Source organism: Pseudopipra pipra, chromosome 2, assembly GCF_036250125.1.
Source record: "Pseudopipra pipra isolate bDixPip1 chromosome 2, bDixPip1.hap1, whole genome shotgun sequence".
NCBI lineage: Eukaryota > Metazoa > Chordata > Aves > Passeriformes > Pipridae > Pseudopipra > Pseudopipra pipra.
The window spans coordinates 44,744,117-44,768,166 of NC_087550.1; the positions used below are offsets into that span (position 1 = coordinate 44,744,117).

Consider the following 24,050-nt stretch of genomic DNA (forward strand, 5'->3'; position numbering starts at 1 on the left):
GTTCTCATGAGAATTGAAGCAAACATCTGCTAAGGGTGGAGTAGATAAACTTGATCTTGTAGAGGAAGTTGCCAAGAGGGATATCCTGACATCCTTCTGTTTCCAAGGTGTTCTGAATTGTTGTTTTCATATGTGTAAGATACTGGGTCTTTTTAGTAAAAATACAAAGGAAATATTTGTACTACACTTTCTATTTGAGAAGAGCTAGGATATGGGCTTCTTAAGAACTAGAAAGACTTCTTAATATAGACAATGATACAGCTTCTATCAGATTTACTAACCAGAAAATCTGCTGTTTAGTCTTTGCATGGCCAGCTGTATTCTGGGGCTGCATCATAAGCAGCACGGCCAGCAGGTTGAGGAAGGGGATTCTGCCTTAATGAGACCCCACCTGGAGTGATGAGTTCAGCTCCGGGTCCTCAGCACAGGAAGGACATGGACCTGTTGGAGTGAGGCCAGAGGCCGTCACAAAGATGCTCAGAGGGCTGGAGCACCTCCCCTACGAAGACAGGCTGAGAGAGCTGAGGCTGTTCAGCCTGGAGAAAAGAGGGCTCCGGGGAGAGCTCACAGCACCTTCCAGTACCTAAAGGGGGAGTATAGAAAAGAGAAGAGTGACGTTTTTACACGAGTAGATAGAGCAAAGGGGAATGGTTTTAAACTAAAGAGGAGAGATTTAAATTAGGCATTAGGAAGAAATTCTTTGCTGTGAAGGTGGTGAGGCACTGGAACAGGCTGCCCAGGAAAGCTGTGGATGCTCCACTCCTGGAAGTATTCAAGGCTAGGATGGAGCTCTGAGCAACCCGGTGTACCGGAAGTTCTCCCCTGTCCCACAGCAGGAGCCGTTGGAACTGCAAGATCCCTCAGATCCCGTCCAGCTCCGCCCCTCAGCCTCTCCCGTTCCCGTCCCGCCCGTCTGCCGCAGCGCAGGGGGCGCGAGGGCCTCTGGGCGCGGGGCCCCGCCCCCGTGCGTCACGGGCTGTCGGCGCGACGATTGGCTGCGACGGCGGAGGCCCCGCCCTCCCCCCGCGCGGCCGGGGATGTCGCAGCTGCTCTGCGTCGTTGTCGCTTGAAACGCGGCCCAAAATGGCGGCGGCGGCGGCGGCGGGCGGGAGCGGAGCCCAAGCGGCGGCCAGGATGGAGAGGGCGGACGGAGAGGAGGAGACGGCAGCGGCCGCGGCGGCCGAGGATGAGGAGGACGGGGAGGAAGACGGCAGCGGGGTGGGCAAAGCGGCGGGTGCCGGCGGGAAGGCTGGCGGCGGAGTGAGCGAAGAGGAGGAGGAGGAGGACGTCGAGGACGACGACGTGTTCGAGGTGGAGAAGATCCTTGACGTGAAGACCGAGGGGGTGAGTGCGCGGATCTCTTGACACTGGGCGGAAACCACGTGAAAAAAGTAACCCGTTACAATTGTAATGTAAAACTCGTTGTGCACAGCTTTTGCAAAGAAGCTCTTTGCCCCTTACTCTAGATTCAGTCTCCTCAACCAAAGCTGTACCTTTACTATTTTTGTTTTTTATTTTTGTTTCTATTGTTAAATTGCTCTTGGCTTTTACGGCTGAACTGCAGTAGTGTTTTGATGTGAAATGTTTGAGAGCAGACATGGACAAGATTGAATATAAAGGAGAATTTAGAGATGGTTTCAAGATATGTTCAGTGAGACCTTGTTCACTGGGTTACAAAACGCGTGAAGACCTCCTAAAATAAGAGAGACTTCTATCAATTAAAATAACTGGTTGTAGTATCTTTGCATTGTTTAAACAGAAATACCAGACCTTCATTTCTTTCTTTGAAAGCAACCTAGACTGGTTGAAGTTCTTAAAAAATTTCCTAAACCTCAAATAGAAAAAATAATTAATATAGAGGGGTTTTTTTTAAGATTTTGTGTCTGAAAAATTTTTATTTTAACTAATTTATTATTTTTATTTTAGGGTTCAGTGAGGTACGCAATGCTATAAAATTCTGCCTATTTTGTCTAAAACATCAGAGTTTTGAAACCCCTAGATTGGAGAATGTTCAGATCAGTAATTTCTGAGATGTTATTATGAGTTATGTGATGTACCTTGGCTGAAATATGTTGATGGCTTAAGAATGTTATGCGTCTGGGGTAATACAATATTTATAGCTTTACCTGTATGAATTGTTGGTCAGCATAAGTAAGGCTTGAAAATAAGAGGATTCGTTTTTTTCTTTTCCTTTGCCCCCCTCCCAGCGATGGAACCTAAAATCTGTAGGTTTAGGTGGTGGTGAGGCATACGATTCCACAGACTTTTAAAGAGTACCAGAATACATCAAGTGCCATCTCTTGAAGATGTCTTTGGCATTTGCTGGTGAAAGGGTGTCTTGCTTCCATGGTCTTCCAAGCGGAAGTTTCCGAGCTGGTTCAGTGCAACAAGGTTCACTCAGCCTGTGTTGATTGTGGTTTTGTGGTATGAGCTCCAAATGCATCAGGTCCTCTCTCCATTGCTCTGCAATGGGTCCTGTGTTACTGTGCTTCAGAAGTACAGGACAAGGCAGAAACTCACGCCCGTTCTAACTTCCAAAATGGCTGGGAAAAGCTGTGTGTTACCCTTCGGTGGAGTATGTATTACATAACCTGCTTTAGAGTAGTGGTTCCCAGCTTGCAGATTCCCAAGTCTGACATGAAGTCCAAGCAGGTAGGCTGGGTTGGCCATTGTCCAGTGCAGCATCAGTGTGTTCCTGTGTCACAGTGACAGGAGCTCCATACAGAGCACTGTATGGAGATACACTTTTCAGGCACAGTCCTGGTTTTGCTGGACCTTGTAGTAGTGGTAGGATGAGAGACTGCACTCCTGGGTTGGGATTGGGCTGGGGAGTTAGACCTGTGGATAAATAAAACATTAACATGTCCTACTTAAGAGAACAAGCAATGAAAGTTTGAAAATGTATTTTCTTATTATATTTAGAAAGCTCTTCATACTGCACCACAGTTACACTAAAACAACAGGCTCCAGAGCAAATTGTGATATTCTCCAGTGGAAATGGGTAACCTTAACTCTGCTGTTTAATGGCATGGTGGTACCCCTTTCCATAGGAGTTGGTTCTAGCCCATCACTAGTTCACATAGAAGCTACAGCAGTATAGAAATGCTTGGAAGTGTTCTATTATTTCTAAATGAAATAGAGGGAAAAAATAACAATATTGAGTAAAATAATGTTGATAGGCGAGTGTAAGGCTGCCTGTGTATCTTTAGTGTGATAATTAATATCCTGTCTTCATTTAAGCTGCGTTTTTGTATCACTCTCCATGTATGGAATGTAGAGTCATTCAGCAGCCAAACAGTGTTATGTTTCTATTAGACTTCATTTTATCCAGCTTTCTCAATTAATTGAAAAGGAACTTCTACCTCATTTTGTACCTGAGTTGCAAGGGTGTAACAGTAACTCTGCAACTAACAGAAGTCCTGCATCTGAAATGAATAACCCTGTGCCCCAGGGCTAGAGGTGAGAGTCCAGCTGGCTAGGAAGAAGATTTGAAGGAAAGGAGCTGGGAGTACCAACAGACAAGTAAGCTGAATGTGAGTCAGCAGTTCTTGCAGCAAAGAAGGCCAGTAGCATCCAAGAATGTAGCCAGAAGATTGAGGGAGATGATGCTTCCTCTCTAATCAAAACACCTGGTTTACTGTGTCAAGTTCTGAGCACCCCAGGACAGAAGAGACATGGGCATGCTGGAGAGGAGGATTATGAAAACAGTTGGGGAGCTAAAAGCTGGGTTTGCTTTGCCGTAAGAAGAGAAGAATCAAGGGAAATCATGGGGGTATCTGTATCTATTTGATGGGAGGATGTAGAGAGGACAGAGTCAGATCCTTGTCAGAGGCACAGAGTGAAAGGATGAGAGAGACGGTGGACACAAGCTGGAATATGGGGAAACCTGAATAGATACACTGACTGGGCAGATTTCTGAGTAGCCTGATCTAGTTAGTCCTGCTTTGAGAGGGCATTTTGCTAAATTTTAAGTATTTAACTAATGTGTCTGAATATAGGCTATTTATTTATATGTCTGTGAAACAAAATACAGAAGATTGGAAGTAGAGCTGATTGATGAAGTTTAATGACTTGTATATACGCTTGGTCAAAGGTTACTGATGCTCAGGCAAAAAATGTATGGGTATATGGATATACATTTAACAGTAAGTGCCAAATGGCAGTTCTTTTGAGTCTTTCTTTTTCCAGACTTGGTTAGCAGTGTAAGGTCTTTCAGAGCATTATCACTCCATGTTTGAAAGAAAGCAATACTACTGTTTTGCCTCTCCAAAGGTGCTTTTTTCAGTACATTTGCTAATAAATTTATTTTTAACGGTAAAATACTTTCTAATCTAGGAGAAAAAAGTACAGAGAGACTAAAAGGTGCAATTTTATTCCTCAGTGAAGTTAAATACTGTTGAAACAATTGGTCTTGGCTTTTTGTATGTAATCTTTTACCAAAATCTTTGTAATTAACTCCTCTGAGATGCACACACTCAGATTTTTGTCTATGTGTAATTTGATCTTATTGGTGGTTTGTTCTTTTTCCGAATTGTTGGTGTTTCAGTTTATAAAAAATGGAATTGATTACAAGTATAAATTATGAGTTCCAATATAGAACTAAGTGAATGGTGTTAATTCATTACAAATCTTATTGTTTTATATCATGTTCTTCAGCAAAGAAGAGCAATTCAAGCTTGAAATATAAATAGAATACATAGTAAAACTTTAAAAAGAATAATTTCATAAGTGTCAGACAGTCCATTTTGATAAAATGACCAGGAATTTGTGATGTATCTTATAGCTATGGTTCTAAACAAATGTTAGTTATTACAAGTATTTTGGATAAAACTGCTCCAACTACAGAAACACTTTACAGCCTTCTTAGTTCAGTATGTGGTGCAGGTGGAAATAATTCTGGGAATTCTTATCTCAGCATTGGGTTGAACTCCCATCACATGGCTTTCCATATACACAAAATGATATATCCACAAAGGTCCCCAAGAATTAAGTAGCTGATGCAATACTATGCTGTATTGTATTAAATGTTGTGGTTTTTTCTTACAGGGTAAAGTTCTCTATAAAGTACGGTGGAAAGGTTATACCTCTGATGATGATACTTGGGAACCAGAGGTTCATTTGGAAGACTGCAAAGAAGTGCTGCTTGAATTCAGAAAAAAATTTGTGGACAATAAGCCTAAACCTGTTAAAAAAGACATACAGGTGTGTTTCACCTTTCAGTATCTTACACTGAAGATGTGTTCACTGTCTAGGCTCTGCTAATGGGAGGACGGAAAAGGGAAGACATTTGAAATGTGGAATTAAGAAGACTTAAGGCTTCTCTTTCATCTGAAATGATTTTGTTTCTTGTGAAACTTAATGTTATTGCTGTTCACTGGTAGGGATTTTTCTTAACTGACATGTTTGCTTGTAGACTCTGAATCCATCCAAACTTTATTTCCGTTTTTAATGGGACTATATAACAGATGTATGGCCATTCTAGTTTGTTTTTGACAATGTGAATAACCCCTTTTCCCTACCCACAAGGATATTGTCTTGTCAGTGAAGCTGAGTGCACTGCTCCCGTCACCCTCCTGCTTTCTGTAGCAGATAGATGAATTTTTACGTGTTATCATTTAAGTTTGGTAAGAAAGGAATACAGAAAAATTAGTTGCAAGAAAGCAGTATATGGCTTTTTCTTTTCTCATTTTTAACTGCTCAGTCGGTTTGAAAAAGAAGTGTAAGGATCTTTTTTGAAAAATGATACCCTGCTTCTGGGAAACTTAGAGGTAAATTTTACAGGATCATATTAAATATTTTTGGTGTAAAATGGGTCAGATATAGTTCTCTTCTGGAATCTGGTTATTGGATCTATAATTGATTGTACTTGACTTGTTTATGTGTTCATTCTTATCCAAGCAGTTAGTAATGTAACTTGGTCAAGTAAGCTAGAATTGTATTTATGAACTTTGCAATTTGGCAATGAGGAATGATCGTGGCAGTGACCGAAAGATTAAAGTGCTTAAAAATTTACTTTTCCCAAACATGACCGCTACCAGTTTTGTAGACTTTGCACCAAAATGATAGTTTATTGGGAAAAGAAATATTTTTTTTTCTTTACCTTTTAGAAACTGTCTCTAAACGATGATATATTTGAAGCAGAATCTGACAGTGACTGGCAAAGTGAAACAAAAGATGATGTTTCACCAAAGAAGAAAAAGAAGAAGTCAAAAGATGTAGAGGATAGAAGTCCAGATGACCTGAAGAAGAAAAAGTCAAAGTCAGCAAAACTCAAAGAAAAACCCAGAACAGAATGTGAAAATTCCTCAGATGCTTTGGTTTTTGATTCAAAACCCAAAAAAAGGACTTCAGAAACCAAGGAGGACTCAAAGGACCCAAAGAAGCAAAGGAAAGAAGATACTAAAGAAACCAAGAAAAAAAAAGGTGAAGTTAAGGATTTAAAAATAAAAGCTAAAGAAGATTATAAAGAAAATAAAAGATCACCGAGGGAAAAGCATGGAGATGTTCAGTTTGACTCAGAATCAGGTACTCTAGGTGATACATTTTCTCAAGGAACTGATAATGAAATCTCAGACTTAAATTCTGAAAATAAAGATGAGAAGCAAAAGGTGATAAGCAGGGAAGAGAGATTGGAACAAGAAAGTGATGAAAAAGATGCCATTGCTGATAGGCAGCTTGATGGATCAGCAAGTAATGAAGATGATAGTATTGATGTTAAGGTTAAAACAAAGAAGAAAAAAAATCAGAAAGAAGAGGAAGGTGGAAAAGTGGAAATTCAGGATACTTATTCAGAGAAAAAAAGCATGCACAAAAAACAAACAAGTCAAGAAAAAGTACCGGGCGAGTTGGAGAAAGTGTCACCTGCTCCTTCACCAGTGCAGAAGGGTGTGAAATTAAGTGCTGATGAAAGGGTGTGCAAGACCATTGATTCACCTGGGGAGGTAAGCAATATTAAGGTATTAGGGTGGGTGTTGAGGATAAAATCAATCAACTTTGAGGTACAGATACCTCAAACAGTGACTGTTCAGGATGGCAAAGACAGAAGTACAAATTGGAAAGGTATTGAGCTGCATGAAGCTAAAGAAATGCCCACTGCACAATGCATGAGAGACCAGAGAATTTCTGGATTCGGAATGCTATAAAAGGGGAATGCTTTAGGAAAGAAGGGTGTATTTAAATAGGAAGGGATAAATTTCTCCTGTTTGTTATGCATTCTTAGAATGAAATCTACTGTTCTTCCAAAGCATGCTGTTGTTTTTAGCTTTGTTCCTGCCCACCTTCAACGGTTGCCTCAGTTTCACTTTTTTCTACTTGTGTAGTAAAAGATACAGCCTTGAGCAACAGTCCATTCAGCACCGCACAAAGTGCACTTTTGAGCTGAAATACACATTTGATCTCTGTCAGACACGGGCCATTCCATTATACCTTATGCAGTAGTACCTAGCTGAGAACCGGAGTGCTGAAATCGCTTCTAAAACCAAGACTTCAGATAATTGTGCAGCAGTCTTGTGTCAGAATTCCTGGAGTGCTTGTAGAAAATGCTTAGTTTCATGACACAGTTTCATAAGAATTAGAAATGCTTTACCTGTTGTAAGAAATGAGGTAAGCAAATACCATACTGTTTGTTTTTCCTTATTTAATACAGGGAATATAACTCCTTACAGCTGCTTCAGACTGTTCTAATACAGTTTGCAGTTCATAAAACATTGGCAGCTCAGAGAAAACTTGTTCTGATTTAAGAGGATTGCAGCCAAAACTTCTTGATACTTAATGGATTATATCCCTCTTCTGAGGCCATGATTCTGTGGTGGGAAGTTTCTTCTGTGGGTTCAACAGCAGTCCTCTGCTTATGGTTGTGTGTATGGAGTAGGCCACCTTTAACATAAGTAAGTTCATTTGGGGATAGAGAATTCCATGGCATAATCTCAGAGTAGAGCTACACAGAAAAGTGTTTTTGCAGGGTCTTAGTGGTGAAAGCTCTTGAAAACAAGCAAAAGTACTATGAGGTATAGCCCAGTTTCAGAAGGTAATTTAATTACCTGAAATGGTATGGCCCTTTATTACCCAAGTATTTTACTCATTGTTCAAGGCTATAGCATTTGTATCAGAGAAGATAATCAGATCAATCTTTGGAATTCTGTTCTGTTCTATTTACCAGTAGTATAAAAATCCCGTCACCCTGAACATAACAGCAGATGAAAGTGGGTTTACTTATGGCTCTTCAGCCAGCACTCTCAGTGGGTTGTCTGTATGCTTTTCTCGTGGTCACACTCCATGGAAGGTCATACTCCAAGGTACCAAGGAAGCAGGGAAGGCATTCTGCTCTTTGCTTTTTTTGAGTTTAGGAAGCTTAAACACTGTTTTCTGTAACTGGTTAGTTACTCTCTGGGGCAGCTGTGGACTTACATGGGTAGGTTTGGTGGAGTGTTCTGGAGGTTTTTTTGTTCACTACATTGTTGGCCCAAGCAGATTATTCTTTTCAAATAAAAACATCGTGTATGTTTCAGCTACCTGCCTTTCCTTGTGTAACTCTGCTTGTAGAACCACCATCATGTCAATTTATAGCACAGTGTTCTCTGTTTAGAATCAGTTTGCATGCTGAACCCTTCTTTTAATTTGATTTACCTCCAAAAATAAATGTGTATGTTGTGCATCTGATCATTTATTAGAAATTTAGACTACAATTCAGGATTACTGATTTTACCAGCCCCACTGTAGTGAATATCCAGTAGTCCCTTTAGTAAGTTACAGGTTTCCTCCTAAATACTTAGCATTTGCCAGGATTAGCGGCTCTCTGTGTTACTAGTTAATCATGTGAGGGATCAGAAGCTGAGGTTTTGTGGAGGAAAGGGAGGTGGCAAGAAAGACAATTAAATGTCTCACCTCTGCTAATACATTATGATACATGACACTAATGTATTTTGATTAAGGTTTTTTCCTATGTCAGAGAAATGGTAGCATTTAATGATGAATACAGTTTGTAGTTCTTGTGTGGACTTCTCTTGGGGCAGTTTTTCAGAAAGCCAGTGTTATTCCAGGTTAGGGTTGGAGGCCGATACAAAGCCATGCCAAGGAGCCTTGTCCTGCCTACTCTGCAGTTGAATTTTCTGTCTGAATGGAGAGAGATGATTACAGGACGAGAAAGGCAAACTTTGGTAGAGGCACTTGAACCCTATTTTGGCAAATTTGATTATGTATCTACAATAATTTTTTTCTGTGATATTAGGTATTGCTAAGCTTGAACTTCTGTGTGGATGAGTTTGAGTGGATTTTTCTGAGTGTCGTTTTCACAAATTACTGTTGCTATAACATTCTGTATGTGTAAATTGGAAAATTTAGCACCTTTTGTGTCCAGATTTCAAGTTTTCTCAGTTGAGGTTCAAGTCAGTTTTGTCATAACTGCTTTGGATTTGGTGATACAAAATTGTTAAATAGTTTGAAATAATTACATTTTATTCAGGTTCGGTATTTGAAACAAATGAAAAGTTCATCATTTTGAATTTCCTTCAAAATGCTGTTTTTGCCATACCTGCACCTCATGCCATAGAGCAACCTTGCACGGCTGTGTAAAAATATTAATTGAAGTTGTTTTGTGCTGGATATAACACCTCTTCTCTTAGGGAGGAAGCCTTCAAGGACTTAATTCCTCACTCACCTATTTAATTATTTTCTTAGGAATGTCCACAAGTCTGTTGCATACAGGTTTCAGTAGTATTAATTGTAAATATATTTTATTGTTGGAGTGGTGAAAGTTTATTTTCCATTTTTTTTCTACCACTGAAATTTGATATCTGTTCTCAATATCAGGAGAAAGAAGTAAAGAAAATGGAAAGTAAAGAAAAATCTCAAAGAAAAGAGTCTGAAAAAGAAGAAAAAAGCAGAAAAGAACAGAAGAGCCTAAAAAGTAAGTGCTTTAAAAGAGAGAAGGTAACAACACTTGAGGACATTCTCCTCTTACTTCTATGAGGGTGGATATTGTATAGTTTTGTAACACACACACCAGAAACAAGGAATTCTGCTTTTATTTTATGAAGCAAAAGTCTTTTCACCAGAACCGAATTATTTGATACACACAGAAAAATGTCTAGATTGTATTTGTATTCTTAATAGTATAATGGAACATAAGTGTTACTGCTCTTGATCTCAGAAAAACTAGATTATTTTATTCAGGATAAATTCCTTCATTACTCTGGTGAGGATGAACTGAGGAAAACTAGGTAACTCCACCTTTGATAATCATGATTGAATGAAAAGCAGTAATAGCAGGTTAAGCTGCTGATCATTGAAGCAATGCCAAGCAATGGTTTGGAAATTTACAAGTTATTTTACTTATCAAATACATGATAGATGGCAAGCAGCAAGTCCTGAGTTTGGGTATGGACATGCAGTTAGAATGGCTGACACTAGAAGAATTACAGAAGCATCTTGATGGAGAAGATGAGAATCACGTATTAACGGAACCAGTATCAAGCAGTGAGTATTTGCCGGGAGAAAGGAGTGTTTCTTAGCTGACATTTCAAAGGGAAATATCCTATAAGTGCATTGAATTTATTTTCTAGCTCTCCTGAGGGATGCTGTTAAAAGTGGAGATTACATGACAGTGAAAATGGCACTTTCTTCAAATGAAGAATATAATCTGGATCAGGAGGTAATTTTTCAGCAATAGAAGTATTGGAGCGGGAGGGAAGAGTACAAATTTTGATTTGTTTGAAAAGCTTTCCCCTTTGGTGTTGTATCTCACCTTGATAAAAGCACAAGCTGACAAAAGGCAGTACAGACTTAGAGGCTTCAGTATTTGTTATCCATGTCTTCCAAAGAAAAAAATCAAGTTTGATAGAACTGTCACAATAACTGGATTTGCGACCAATTTGCCCACTCTGTTTAACTGAATATTAAATGTGAAACTTTGCATGCTATAAGGAATGATAACCATTAGGTCAAGTGGCTAAAATATGTGAAACATTATATGTGGAGAAAAAAAAAATTCTAAAAAAAAAAAAAAACCCGAAAACCTGAAAGTTCTGTCTGGCACACTGGGACCACTTCACTCCATAATTAATTTTATTCCAGTTTGCCATCGCATCATCTGTGTTCTTACTGGATTTTCTTTTCAAGGATCTATTTTCCTGTGAAATAGTACTGTAGTTCCATTTTTTAGTATTAAAATCTCTGATACCAGTATTTTCACTGATGATCTCGTGTAGTTGTATTGTGTAGCGTTTTGAGAGCTCAACATTATGCTAAGGCTTCTGTAGTATAGTAGAAAAGATGCCAAATGAACTACTGAGGCAAGCATGTGTTCTTTGAATTGCAGTGTCTGGTGGAAAATGCAGGAAGGAGTGAGGAAGCTGGCCACTCACAGAAGTGTCTTTATACTTATACTCTAGTAAAATCAAGAAACTCTGTAGTGGTAGCAACTGATTTGAGCCATAGTGGTTTTTTTTTCCAGTGGCTGCTGATTTTTATTCCCCACTGTTTTGCTGTCATGCCCACCCTCAAATACCTTACTGCCTGACTTCCTGGTTCGTTCTGGTTTTCCTCCTTCTTGTTCTGGTCCCCAGAACGTTACAAATTTTGCAGATCACGGAGCTCAGACTGAGACCTCTGGACCAGAGAAGTGAGAGGTGATAGTTTGGCAGCCATGCATGTGTGAATTCTTCTGCCAGGGAGGGAAATCTTTGGGAAACCTGTTGGCACACTTGCAGTTCTTGTCTTGCAGCTTTGGTTTTTCTTGAAGTATTAGATTTTTTTTATTATTTTTTTTTTCTAATGGCAATGATTCTTGTTACAGGACTCAAATGGAATGACCCTAGTAATGCTTGCTGCTGCTGGTGGGCATGATGACCTTCTGCGGATCCTAATCAGGAAAGGAGCTAAAGTTAATGGCAGACAGAAAAATGGAACAACAGCATTGATACATGCAGTTGAAAAGGTTGGCCTGGTTGTTGTCATATTTGTGGTTCTTGACTCTTTTACTTATGTTTAAAGGTGGGACACAATTTATTTCCTTTTGATGATGCCTAGAACTAGTTAGCAAGATACAGCGGGGTGACCTTAAATGTATGATTTCAACAGCTGTGGTTACTGTAGTGTAAATAAGTTCTGATCACAAACCCTACCCTGAGAGTAGAGAATATCATAGGAGGAAAAGTGGAGGCAGAGGATCTCTTTGAACTTTAGACTGTCACGGGAGTTGAAGTCCTTGTGTTAGAATTGCTTGTTATGTTCTCTGGCTACACGGGATCCAAACTGGGAAGTCTTAGAGAGAAGATCTCTGATTAAGTAGGGTTTACTGTTTAAAAGTTGGGCAATGGACACAGTGACAAGGTCTTCTCAAACTAAGACCAGCTAAACTAGTAAAATCATAGTAAGTTAGAGGTTCACAGGTGTCCTCCTCTGTTCAGGTTGGTTTGTGTGCTTTCCCACGTACAGTATATAGAAGGCCAGAAGGAAGCTTGATTCCAGTTTGGTGACTAATGCAAACACACTGCTTTCTTCCTATAATGTTCATTATTGAATAGGGTTTAGAAAAAAGTAAGAATTGTGAATATTTACAGTTATCCTACTTGTTTGAGTCTAAACTGTTCTTTATTAGCCATGGGAGAGAAAAGTGTTAATTGTGTAATGACTCGTGTTTTGAATTTTAGGAGTGGATTTTAAGTAAATGTCATTCTATACTCTGAAACAAAACCAGAATATTTTTTACTTACTTGTCTTTTGGTTTTGGGTTGGTTTTCTTTTCAGAATTTTTTAACAACAGTAGCTATTCTTCTGGAAGCTGGGGCGTATGTGAACACACGGCAGAGCAGTGGTGAAACTGCCTTAATGAAGGTAAATTCAGTGTTTGTCTTGACACAGTTTAATTGTAAATACTTTTGGCAAACTAATAAAACATAAAAACATATTTGTAGAGTTCAATTAGGGAACATACTACATTTGAAATAACAATACTCCAAGCAGTGTTTTTTTAATCCTTTTTTTTTTACATGTAGTGTAATATCTAAACAATAAATGTAGATGCTGTCAAGCATGCAATGCTAACTGTGGCTCATCTTCTTCTTCTGTTGTTTGGCTCAAAGAAGTGCAGATGTGGTCTTTAAACTGAGATAATCAGATTGTCAGCAGGAAGAGAAAAATTCCAGAAAGGAAAATCTTTCCCTTGGGTGTTGCTGTGATTGACACTTGTCGTTTCATTGCAAGCCAGAAATAAAATAGCTGGTTTTCAGTCTCCTTCCCACTGCCTGTTCTGCACCTCTTCCCCCGGTCACAAAGGAAATTTTTTTTGTTTTGTTGTAATGGGAAAATTCTAAGACTCTTAAAACAGCCTGTTCTCTTAATAATTTTTTCTTTATATCAAATAATTTTACCAAAGTTCCCCTTTGGATAAACTTGCTGTATTTATATGTAGGCTATTTATGCAGTTTGTTTGCAGATGAGTTACAAAAGCTTTTCTGTCCAGACAGTGTGGTATTGTTTCTCTTCTACTCTCTGCGAGGCTTAAGAACTGTGGGGATTTCACATTTGCTCTAAAGAAAACAACATCACACTTGTGGTTTCCTCAGCCACTTCAGTCCAAAATCTCTTCATAATTTGGCTACCTCCATGAACCTCAGTTTTGACCTTCATTGTTTTTAAAGGTTTTGTTAGTATTTGATGCACAGCTGTACATACTTTGTAGTTGGCAGCCACTTGCTGTGGATATTTGTTTTGCTACACAGGGAATAGGATCTTCATTTCCAGTAATTTATGGAACAAGTTTAACCCTGTGTGGATAAACATATCAATGTGTTTATTACACTCTAATGTTAGGAGTTGGATCATACTTTTTAAGAGGAGGGGGGAAGTCTTGGCACTTAATTTCTTTCTGTGAGGTAGTGTGGGATTTTTGTGGTTTCTTTGGTTTGAGGGAGGCAAGAGAGTTGGTTTATTAATGGAAGATTATGGATTGAAGGCACAAATAAAAGTTCAGAGTGGAAACAAATATCAGAAGTTAACTTCTGAAAGGCCTTACAGAGATAGAAAGTTGTATCACTTGTGACTTTCCCTAATTTGTCTGAGTGAAGCGTTTGAAAGCAAGAGACCAAAAGCATGTGTTTGCATTCTTCTAAGTAACACTTTTTTAGATTTCCTTGTGCTTTTGTTCAGTCTTTGGTTGACATACCCTGAAATTCTTGGTGTAAATCACAGTGAACAGCCTTGGACACTTAAGCAGTGGAAAACAGTGACTGTCTAACACAGCTAAATAATGATCTGGGGCAAATTCTGTTAATTTACTGCACACCCAAAATACCATTTGAACTGAGGTGTCTAGAAACAGGCACTTGGAAATGTTACTTTAGTCATTCTGAATAGTTCTGCAGAAACATATTTATTCAGGTAAACAATTGCAACGAAATTTACAGTTGCTGAACTCCAGCAGATTGCATGTTTTCACAGAAGTTTTGGGGCTTACTTTATCTATTTTTTTTTTTTTTCTAATTATGTCCACTGGTAGTCCTGATCATTGCTGCTTCTGTGGATCAGGTGTGTCATATTGTCTGGATAAAGATAAAATAATTATGGAGTGTGTTCCTGAGTTTCTGGTTCTGTTACCATTCAGAGACCAACTACCTAAACTTGTCTTTTGGATTGTAACTAATTTTGGATTTTAATTAATTTCTGTGGTTCTGCTTATCATCACATTATGCTGTGTTCTGACAGGGATTTGTCGTCGTTTTCTATCCTTCCACCTTCTCCCTCTCTACACAGGCTTGTAAAAGAGGGAATTCTGATATCGTGCGGCTTATGATTGAAAGCGGAGCAGATTGTAACATTTTGTCAAAGCATCAGAACAATGCGATGCATTATGCTAAACAATATAATAACATAGTGGTGTATGAACAGCTCAGGAGCCATTTGGAAACGTGAGTAAACTGCTTTGAAGTTTGTAACACTAGACATGTCGTAGTTTTGGTTGAAGTTTACGAGGAAGAGGGGAAAATTTCAGGAAAGAAAACAGATCTGATTTGGGCAGAAAGCTAAGTAATAAATCACATGAAATTAAAATTATGTGAACTACCAGAATCAGCATACACTTGCTCAAACACTGAGTAAAAAGATGGAAAGGAGGAAAAGGTAATTACTAGAAGTAAAAGATTCCTTAAACTAGAAATAGATCAATCCTAAAAAGTGTATAAGCACTGGACAGTTGAATGTAAACTCTTAGTAGGGCATTCCAAATAAAATACCTTGCTAGAAAGCATAGGAAAAAATCAAACAAACACCAAACAAAACCACTGAAAAATCAGTGCAGATAGTTGGGGTGATGTTGGACCTTTCAAAATCAGCTGTGCACTGAGAGTGCCAGGGATAAAGCTTTCATGCCAGTAGATGATGGAAATAAAAATCTTTTGTCATGCAGCAGAATGACTGAAGAGCAGTGCAGCGTATGTGATACGTGAAGTGTTGATGTCGTATGGTCATGTAAAAATATACTGAGCTAAACTGAGACAAAGAGAAGGAGGACGCTCTTTAAATATAAGTTTGGAGGAATACTGATGGTTACTGTATCAGGGCAGAAAATCAAAACCAATCTATAAACTTGGAGAAGACTCAGGCAGGGTCTCAGGACTTCTGCAGCAGGTGAGATTTTGCCATGAATGCATAGTTAGTGCTGGAAGAACACCGTTTCAGTGCAAGATTCTTCTCTTGTTTCATAGTGATTTAATCCTAGTGATTCATCGCCATAGTATGAAATAATCTATCAAGTAGTTTGTAGTTCAAGCTCATTCTCTTTTAGTGTTTAGAGAGCCCTGGCTGTTTTCTGGCTCTGATCTCTTGTGTTTCCCATCAGCTGATGTCTTAAATCTATCTGGACAGAAACTGCCTTGTAATGGTCAATATGTGTCTGTCAAAAAACACCTGAAGTGACAGGGCAAATGGGACAGAGTCGGGCTCTTATCGGCAGTGCCCAGTGACTGGACAAGGGGCTGTGGGCACAAACTGAAACACAGGAGGCTTCCTCTGAGCATCAGGAAACACATTTTTACTGTTGAGTGTGCTAGAGCACTGTCACAGGCTGCCCAGAGGGGTTATCAGGTCTCCATGCTTGGAAACTTTCAAAAGCCATCTAGGCAGGGTCCTGGGCAATCAGCTCTTGGTGGCCCTGATTGACCAGAGATAGTGGACTAGGTGACTTCCAGAGGTCCCTTCGAGCCTCAGCCATTCTGTGTTTTTATGATTCTGTAATTTCATAAAGGAGTTCCTAAGATCCCTTGAGCCTTCTCTTCTTCAGGCTGAACAGTCCCAGCTTTCTCAGTCTTTACTGTTAGGAGTCCCTTCATCATCTCTGTGACCTTTTGTTGGTCTCTCTCCAGTACATCTCTAATGTGGTGAGGAATGTGGAACTGGACACAGTACTCAAGGTGTGATCTCCCCAGTGCCAAGTTAGGGGAAAGGATCCTGTCCTGTGACCTGTGACAGTGCTCTGCCTAATGCAGCCCAGGATGCTGTTGGCTGCCTGTGCAGCAAGAGCAGATTGCTGGCTCAAGTTCAGCCTTGTGTCCACCAGGTCATTTATTGCCAGGCTGCTTTCCAGCTGGGTGATTCCCAGCATGTCCTGGTACCTGGGGCAGGACTTTGCACTGCTCCGTGATGAACATAATGAGGTTCCTGTCAGCCCATCTGTCCAACCTGTTGAGGTCTCCTGTGGATGACAGAGATAACCAGAAGGTCCCAGGAGTGCCAGGTCTGTCTCATCTGCAGACATGCTGAGGTGCCCTGCCCCCTCATCTTAATGAAGATTTTAAATGGGACTGGACCCAGTACTGACTTCAGGGGTGCACCAGTAGTGACTGGTTTCCAGCTAGATTTTGTGCTCATGATTTTTACTGAAGTAATGTGTTCTGATCCAGTTTCATACTGGGAGGAAAGCATTGTGAAAGTTTTTAATGCCATGTAAAGGTTGTCTGAGGTATTGTAAATCACTGCATCAAATTTTTGTCCTGAGCAGGTGAACACTATAGGAAATGTTTTCTTCTCGTACGAGGCTAAATGGAAAAAAAGTGCTAAAAGCATAAAAACTAATAATAATTTTTCAAGCATAGAAAGCTTGTTAAAGTGAGCAGGGGCAGCTGAAGTGGATAAATGGAGTATGCTGGTTTTTCCCTAGGGAAGAAAATTATGATTTGTGAGTTAAGGTTTTGAAGGCAACAGCAAGCATGCAGAGAAGTGATCTGGTACCTGCTGTTCACTTCATTGACACTTTGTCACTCATTCGCTATTTGATGCTTTTTTCAGTTTGTTTCCTATTTAACATCTGGCACCTTCCATTTCATCTAATCTGAATAATGAGTTTTGCAAGACCTTGACTATGTAATTTTGCCCGTGAAGTGACAGTTGAAATTAAATATTGATAATTGCAAAGTGATGTCCATGGGGTGTTACTGTGGTAATGTGAACTATACAAGGAGTAACACAGCTCTTGCCAATTGAGGAAGCTTCTAGACTCATTACCTGAAAATACCAGTTCAGTGTTTTTTGTCAGTCAAAAAGGAGGATAATACAGTAGTAGTGGAGCTGAAAATAAAATGATTGAAAGCTTAAAATCTGAAAACAACAACAGACAATAACCCAAAATCATTAGACAGGTTCTGCAGGCCCTCCTAGTAAATGATTTAGTGATAGCTTTGAAGTGTAGGAATACTTTTGCACAGAAAAACTGGATTATGGATCTCGTTGCAGAATGCTGTGGTCACAAATGCACGAGATTTTAGAATGGCTTATGTAGATCTAAGGAGACGTGATTTGGCTGTAGTCTCTAGTTTTGGATACCTCTAAATCAGGTTGCTGGAAAATAGGACAGTGTACCAAAAAAAAGATGACTGTTTAATACAACTTTGTCAAGCAACTGGAAACTAGGCTACATGCACTTCCAGGCTCGCTTTGGCATGGCAATTCCTGGGGTTTCTTTCCAGATAAACGCTTAAGTTTTAGTTTCTGCAGGTGATAATCTTGGCTAGCCAGGCAGGAAACTGTGCTCTGAATAATAACTGAATAAAAGCTGTAAAGCTGCAATAGTCGGGACCTTTGCTGTGCACAAGGATTTAAAACCCATTTCTGACAAACAGCTTTCTGAAGGGGATCACTGAGTAACCTGTGAGCAAGGGTGCCAAATGCTGTTGGTTAGCGTGGTTCCTCTGAAGGCTAGGCTGCTCACTGCCCCCACCTCCCCAACCTCCAAAAAAACAAACAAGAAAGCCTAACTTGGCTATTTTCTTGCTACTTTTTCACTGTGATATTCGTAGAGTTTAACTGGGAACTGCATTTTTCCAGTAGTATTGCCAGTAAAATTATACAAGGACTTGTTTATTTTTACATCGTACTTACAGTCAGGTTGATAAGTCAGCCAGGTTGGTTTCTGTTTAGCCACCAGGTAGAAACTGATGTTTAAGGGATATCTTTCTACATAAAAAGCCTTCAAAATATGTGGCTAGTTGGAATTTTTTTTAATCTGCTGCAATGCATTTGTATTACCATTTTATTTTTGTGGACCTGATAAATGCATTTCACGAACAGATTGCTGATATTTTAGTAACAAAGCATTGGAATCTGGGGTTCGTCTATGCATAAATGCTAATGATGAAGGAATTCACTCCTGAAAATCAGGAATCTAAAAAGGGGGTCTAGAATCTCTCACTATGTCTATGCCTGGTGAAAGAGTTTACTGTGTGAAGTAGAGACCTCACTTGTTTGGTCTTCCAGGCTCTCAAAAGTAGCAGAAGATACCATCAGGAAGTACTTCGAAGCTCGTCTTGCTTTGCTGGAGCCAGTCTTTCCAATTGCTTGTCATCGTCTCTGTGAAGGGCCAGACTTCTCCACGGATTTTCACTATAGACCCCCACAAAATGTGCCAGAAGGTAGGAGACTTCTTGTTGTGGTGGGGTTTTTGTTTGTTTAAAAAAGGGAAAACAATGCATTCTAAGTATGTCTTAGAGTCTACTATGCAAAATTATTTTTGTATGACATTGCAGTAAATTACATGAAGGATGCTCTGATCATGGAGCATACGGAGAGCAGTTATACTTTGTATCATGGGTAGGGTTTGTGTGTATCTTTTTTTTAAGCTTTTTTTTTTTTAATTGCCACATACACAGCTTCTTTCTGTTCATGGCTTACATTAGCTAAGAGACAGGCATTATAGGAAAGGAGTGGTTTACCTTCATTCTTTCAGGAATTCAGATACTATACTCTCTTGCTTGGCTTAGTTGAGTCATTTTTATTGAGTATATCAGGGAAATATATACTGATACCGATTTTTCACAAAGTAACACATTAGTGTGACTGTTAGATTCCACTTAAATGAAGACTGAAAGTGGAGTGTCAGCCCAGTTTTCTGGTAGTTCAGAGCTGTAGTGTAAGTCTTCCAGTTTTGGATTATAAGTATCATATTTTATAGAATTTTTATGTATTAAAATGAGGCATTTGCAGGTATTTAAAGTTGCTGCTTATTGAGTTTTGGTACAGTTCATAAGGATCTGTAATTGACTGGGCTCAGTTTGCTTTGACTAGACCCAAACCGCATTAAATTCCATAACTCTCTGTAGGTAAACCTGAAGCCACAGAGGTGAACTGTGCTGAGGATTGCTGTTTCAATTCTGCATTCCTTTCTAGTAGCCACATAAAATCATTTCTGCTGCCAAAAGACCTTAACTTAATGACCAAGTCAGTTGTTTTCTGGATCCACTGGCTCGGGAAATGGGATTTTTGCATGTTGCTTTGAAAATCCATTGGGATTTTGTATATACTATATAATAGGGTTTTTCTAGTATTTTTTAATATATACATATATTTGTACCAGACTGTCTAGAAAGGTTCAGTGTAGGCAGTTCTAAATAATAGATCTCATTTCAAATTGGTGTGACTGAATTGCTTTTCCCTTTCAGGATCTGGACTTCTTCTCTTTGTTTTCCATGCAAATTTCTGTGGTAAAGAAGTCAGCGCTCGGCTTTGTGGACCATGCAGTGTGCAAGCTGTGGTTTTAAATGACAAATTCCAGCTCCCTGTATTTTTGGTAAATCTTTTTGTATAACTGACTGTAAAACTACTTTATAAATTCTTCATGGAGCAGCCTGGGAAATCTCAGTGCTGTAATTTGGATTTCAAGTACTGGGATGAAGCATTTTTTTATGGTCATATGTTTTTTTTTTCTAATGAAACTTAATTTTCTTTGTATGTGGAGAGGACTACAGACCTTGCTCATACTACATTCCGTAAAAATTTATGACTTAAAAGGCTGGACAGCCTCCTTCTAGGTTTGAGCAGTGGGTTGGATTAGATGCCCTTGAGAGGTCTCCTCCAACCTCAACCCAGGACTTCAGAACTGCAGGTTTGAACAGGCTGGTGAGAGTTCTGAATTTAAAGCTGTGTCACTCTCAAATTCACCTAAGTCTCTTGTTCTTTTGACCCAAATAAGTTCTTAAATATTTTTTTAACAACCTACCTCATAGTTCTAATGCTTAATTTCTGAGTTTTTTTTAATCTATTAAATGCACAATTTGAAGTCCTCTTTGTTTTCTCAGTGGTTGCACCAAAGGTTCTTTGCAGTATAGACAATGTTCTTTCAAAAAAAATGCATGGTGAAAATGTTGTGTTCTATGAGTCCTCTCACAATGCTCTTTTAGCCATATCCTGCCATTAACTTTGTCCATTTTCTTCTTCCTTTTAGGATAGTCACTTTATTTATTCCTTCAGTCCTACTGTAGGTCCTAACAAGCTTTTCATACGGTTGGCAGACGCTCCTACTGCCAAGGTACAAAATGTTCTCAAAATTAAATGTGCATGTTACTTAGTTGTACAATAATTCTTCCATAGTCTAAATCCTTATAGTTGTATGTTGCAAATGTAAAACTAAGGATTTTCCACTGCCTCCTCATCCCAGTTCCCATCAGTTACAGTTCCATCCTGGGACATTGCCAGAACTCAGGAACATAGCCAAGGGTTAGCTCTGTTGTAATTAAATGTTTTATGCTGCAGTCAGAATAATTCATGCACCAGGATAAACTAACGTTACAGCTAAACATTTTCCCCATCTATATTGTGAATTTATTAATTAAAGGATACATGGAGTGTCCTCTTTTTTTTTGCATAGAGATGTTTTTGCTTGTGTGTTGGAAGTATTTACCAGGGTATGCACTCTGCTTTTAAATAGTCTGTACAGTCTGTTGCATTTACAGGTGGCTTGGGCAATACTCCCTACTACGTGTTGCAAGATGCATCGTTGGAAGATACATCAGTAAATTTGCCACATTTTCAGATTTAAAAGTTACACTCTTAAATTTTATTGTGCTTTTTGGGTTTTCTTTTCTTAAGGGGAAAAAGGTGTATTCAGATGGAAGTATATGTCTCTGTCTAGTTCAGATTTGGGGATGACTTGTTCAGACACCACTTGATGCACTTCTGTTCTACTGGAGTCTATTTACAAGCCATTGATAGCTCAGCAGGGCTACTATAAACTGATTTTATTAAAGACTTTGTAAATTTTTTTTCTTTCTCAGTCACTAGCAGTTGTGATGTTCCTACATTATAAGTGCTTAACACAGTAGTTAGACATGAACAATGCTGAAATGAAACCTTTGTTTGCTTTTGCAGGTAAAGCTGCTAATAGGAGCATACAGAGTGCAGTTGCAGTGACCTCCCAGCTGCGAGCGTGTTGAGTGGACTGACACTTTTGGATATACTTCTGATTCTTCTGTTCAGAGACTGACAAAGCAGTTTGGAACTTTTTAGCACCACTCTCTTGAGACTTAGTTCCCAGCTCACTGTTGCTCACTGCAGTCATGTAGGAAAGTGTGTTGGAGAGCAGCTGAATGTGCTGCAGTAGTGGGACAGGGTTTTCAGCTTTTGTACTTTGTACAGATGTAGATGTAAGTATTTGTGCCGATACATATAATTTTGTTTATCTTTACTTGTGGAGTCCAGACTGCATATTTCAGCTTTTCCACAATGTGGAATGGTGCATATAAGAACTATTTAAGGTAACTACATGAAATGTCTTTTTTAATAGAAAGATCTTTTTCATTTGTAAACTAAAGTTTTCTACTTACCCTAGTGTTTCTATGTGAAATGCAGAACTGTCATATTCTTGGAAATTACACTTTAAAATGACTGCATTAGATTTAACTTCAAATTGCTGAGGGCTGTGTTCTGTTTTAAAACTGTTCCTGCCTCCCAATTAGACAGCAGTTGTGCTTAGAGTGATTCCCTTTGAACTAACACAGTTAACTGCAGGCGTGAACAAAGACATCTGAATAGGCTCAAGTCAGAGAGAGTTGCAGTCAGGTTCCTGGTTGTATCAGTGTTTAAAGCTATTTTTGTATTAGAGGAGCAGCTCGTAGTTTTACAGACATCTTAACTTTTGAGGTCTTAGGTGACATCTGGAAAAACAAAACTGAAAATAGCAAACCAGAAAATGTGTAACTACCTTCAGTGTGGAGGCAGTGCTTTTTGTAGACAAGAAGATACATAGAGAATCTCACGTGTTCTCAGCCTGACAGATGAGAACATGTATTGTCCTTTAATTCAGAAATTCAGTTCCTCAGTGCAAAGAGCTGCTATTTTTTTTAATTATTATTATTTTATTTAAATGACCCACTTTATCAGATGACAGCAGTTTTGTAATGGTCTTGTGCTGTAAAATACAAATGTAATACTTCTGCATGGAGTATAGAATATTTTTCTTTGTAAATTAATTAACCAACATCTTGAAAAGTAGGGAAAAAAAGAAAAAAAAAGAAACCAAACCAGATCGTGCCTTTGCTGTTCTAGTTGCCATGTGTAGTTTACATGCCACTATGTGCCTATATTATTAGCAAAACTATTGTGCATAAATTCTTAATGTATTTGAGTGCTCATCATCACAATGATGCAGATGTATGAATTACCCTTCAAAGAACTGTGACTCTTTAATATAAGGTTCAATTAACGAGTTTTTAATTTTTGGTTTTGAAAGTTTTAATCTTTCCTATTTAGGAGATGCCAAATGAGTAAGGAAAAAAGGACACTTGCAATTTTGTGGAATTTCACATCAAGCTATATAAAACTAGAACAGCAACATGACATAGAAATACTCATTTCTGTTTTGATTTGGAATAGTTGAGTATCTTTTTGCAGACAGTATTGATGAGATGATAACAAGTTTGGGTTCTGTACAGACTTAGTATCTCCACCTCTGTGAAATACATTAGATACCTCACTTCGCCAAGTGTGAACACCTGAAATGCATGAAAAGCTCTGTTTGAGAATCAGGTGTGTCAGTGCCAGCACTTGGGACTTTGTGTAGCTGTAATTTTAGTCACTGTGCATAACTCTGGATGATGAATAAGGAGAGGGGACACTCATGTTCCCTTACGCTGGAGTGACAGTTTTCGTGGTCGTGGCTCCCCTCCCTTGGTTACTCTGGCACTCCACACAGAATAGCACAGTGTGTGTGTGCTCCTCTGCTGGGGAAATGGTGGAGCCCTTCAAGGCGGGGGTAAGAGGTTTTTGAACAAATGTCCATATGATATAGATGCTATTTAGAAACTGTTGTACAGTGTAACCTAAAAATGTTTAGTAATGCTCCAAGAGTTGATATAGCAAGCAGTTTTTCAAAGGCCGTAGAGTTGGGGAGTTTGCTTTGTCTTTTCTCTTGAGGCACAGGAGAGGAAAGGAGGGAGTTCTACAGGACATGGGAATAAAATTTGGGTTTGGGATGCTTTTAAAGGATGGATATTTTGCAGCTTTTAGTTGGCAAAATAAATTCAGAATCGTTACTGAAGATGCATAAAAGGCATATGAAAAGCTGTTTGAAGCATGTTTTTGTCTGTTTTTTTTAATCCAATGGCTAAACAATGTTTCGGTGGACAAAGGCTGAAGAGAAGGTAGCTACAATAAAAACCAATTTTTTAGGCAATGTGGAGAAATACTTCTAAGTACTTGCTCAGTTTCTTCTTTCTGCATCAGCAGCTGCAGTTCCTATGAATTGCAATGGCAGTAAATGGTTCTGAATGCTCGGGTTCATTATCTTCCCCTGC

At 39.0% G+C, this 24,050-nt stretch overlaps 1 protein-coding gene and 1 long non-coding RNA gene across 2 annotated transcripts; one reads left to right on the forward strand and one right to left on the reverse strand.

Moving 5' to 3' along the window:
- Positions 1-391: 391 nt before the first annotated feature.
- On the reverse strand, positions 392-963 carry LOC135409572 (uncharacterized). The gene is made up of 2 exons (XR_010428269.1): positions 810-963; positions 392-583 (listed from the first exon to the last, which is right to left on the reverse strand). It is a non-coding gene; the product is annotated as an uncharacterized LOC135409572 (long non-coding RNA).
- A 78-nt stretch (positions 964-1,041) lies between these two features.
- MPHOSPH8 (M-phase phosphoprotein 8) lies at positions 1,042-23,939 on the forward strand. The gene is made up of 13 exons (XM_064645282.1): positions 1,042-1,344; positions 5,047-5,202; positions 6,108-6,941; positions 9,808-9,904; positions 10,348-10,473; positions 10,560-10,648; positions 11,792-11,932; positions 12,745-12,831; positions 14,749-14,903; positions 18,742-18,896; positions 19,923-20,050; positions 20,705-20,788; positions 21,628-23,939. Exons 1-13 carry the CDS (start codon positions 1,084-1,086, stop codon positions 21,667-21,669), a joined length of 2,355 nt encoding a protein of 784 aa, XP_064501352.1. The 5' UTR covers positions 1,042-1,083; the 3' UTR covers positions 21,670-23,939.
- Positions 23,940-24,050: the final 111 nt, after the last annotated feature.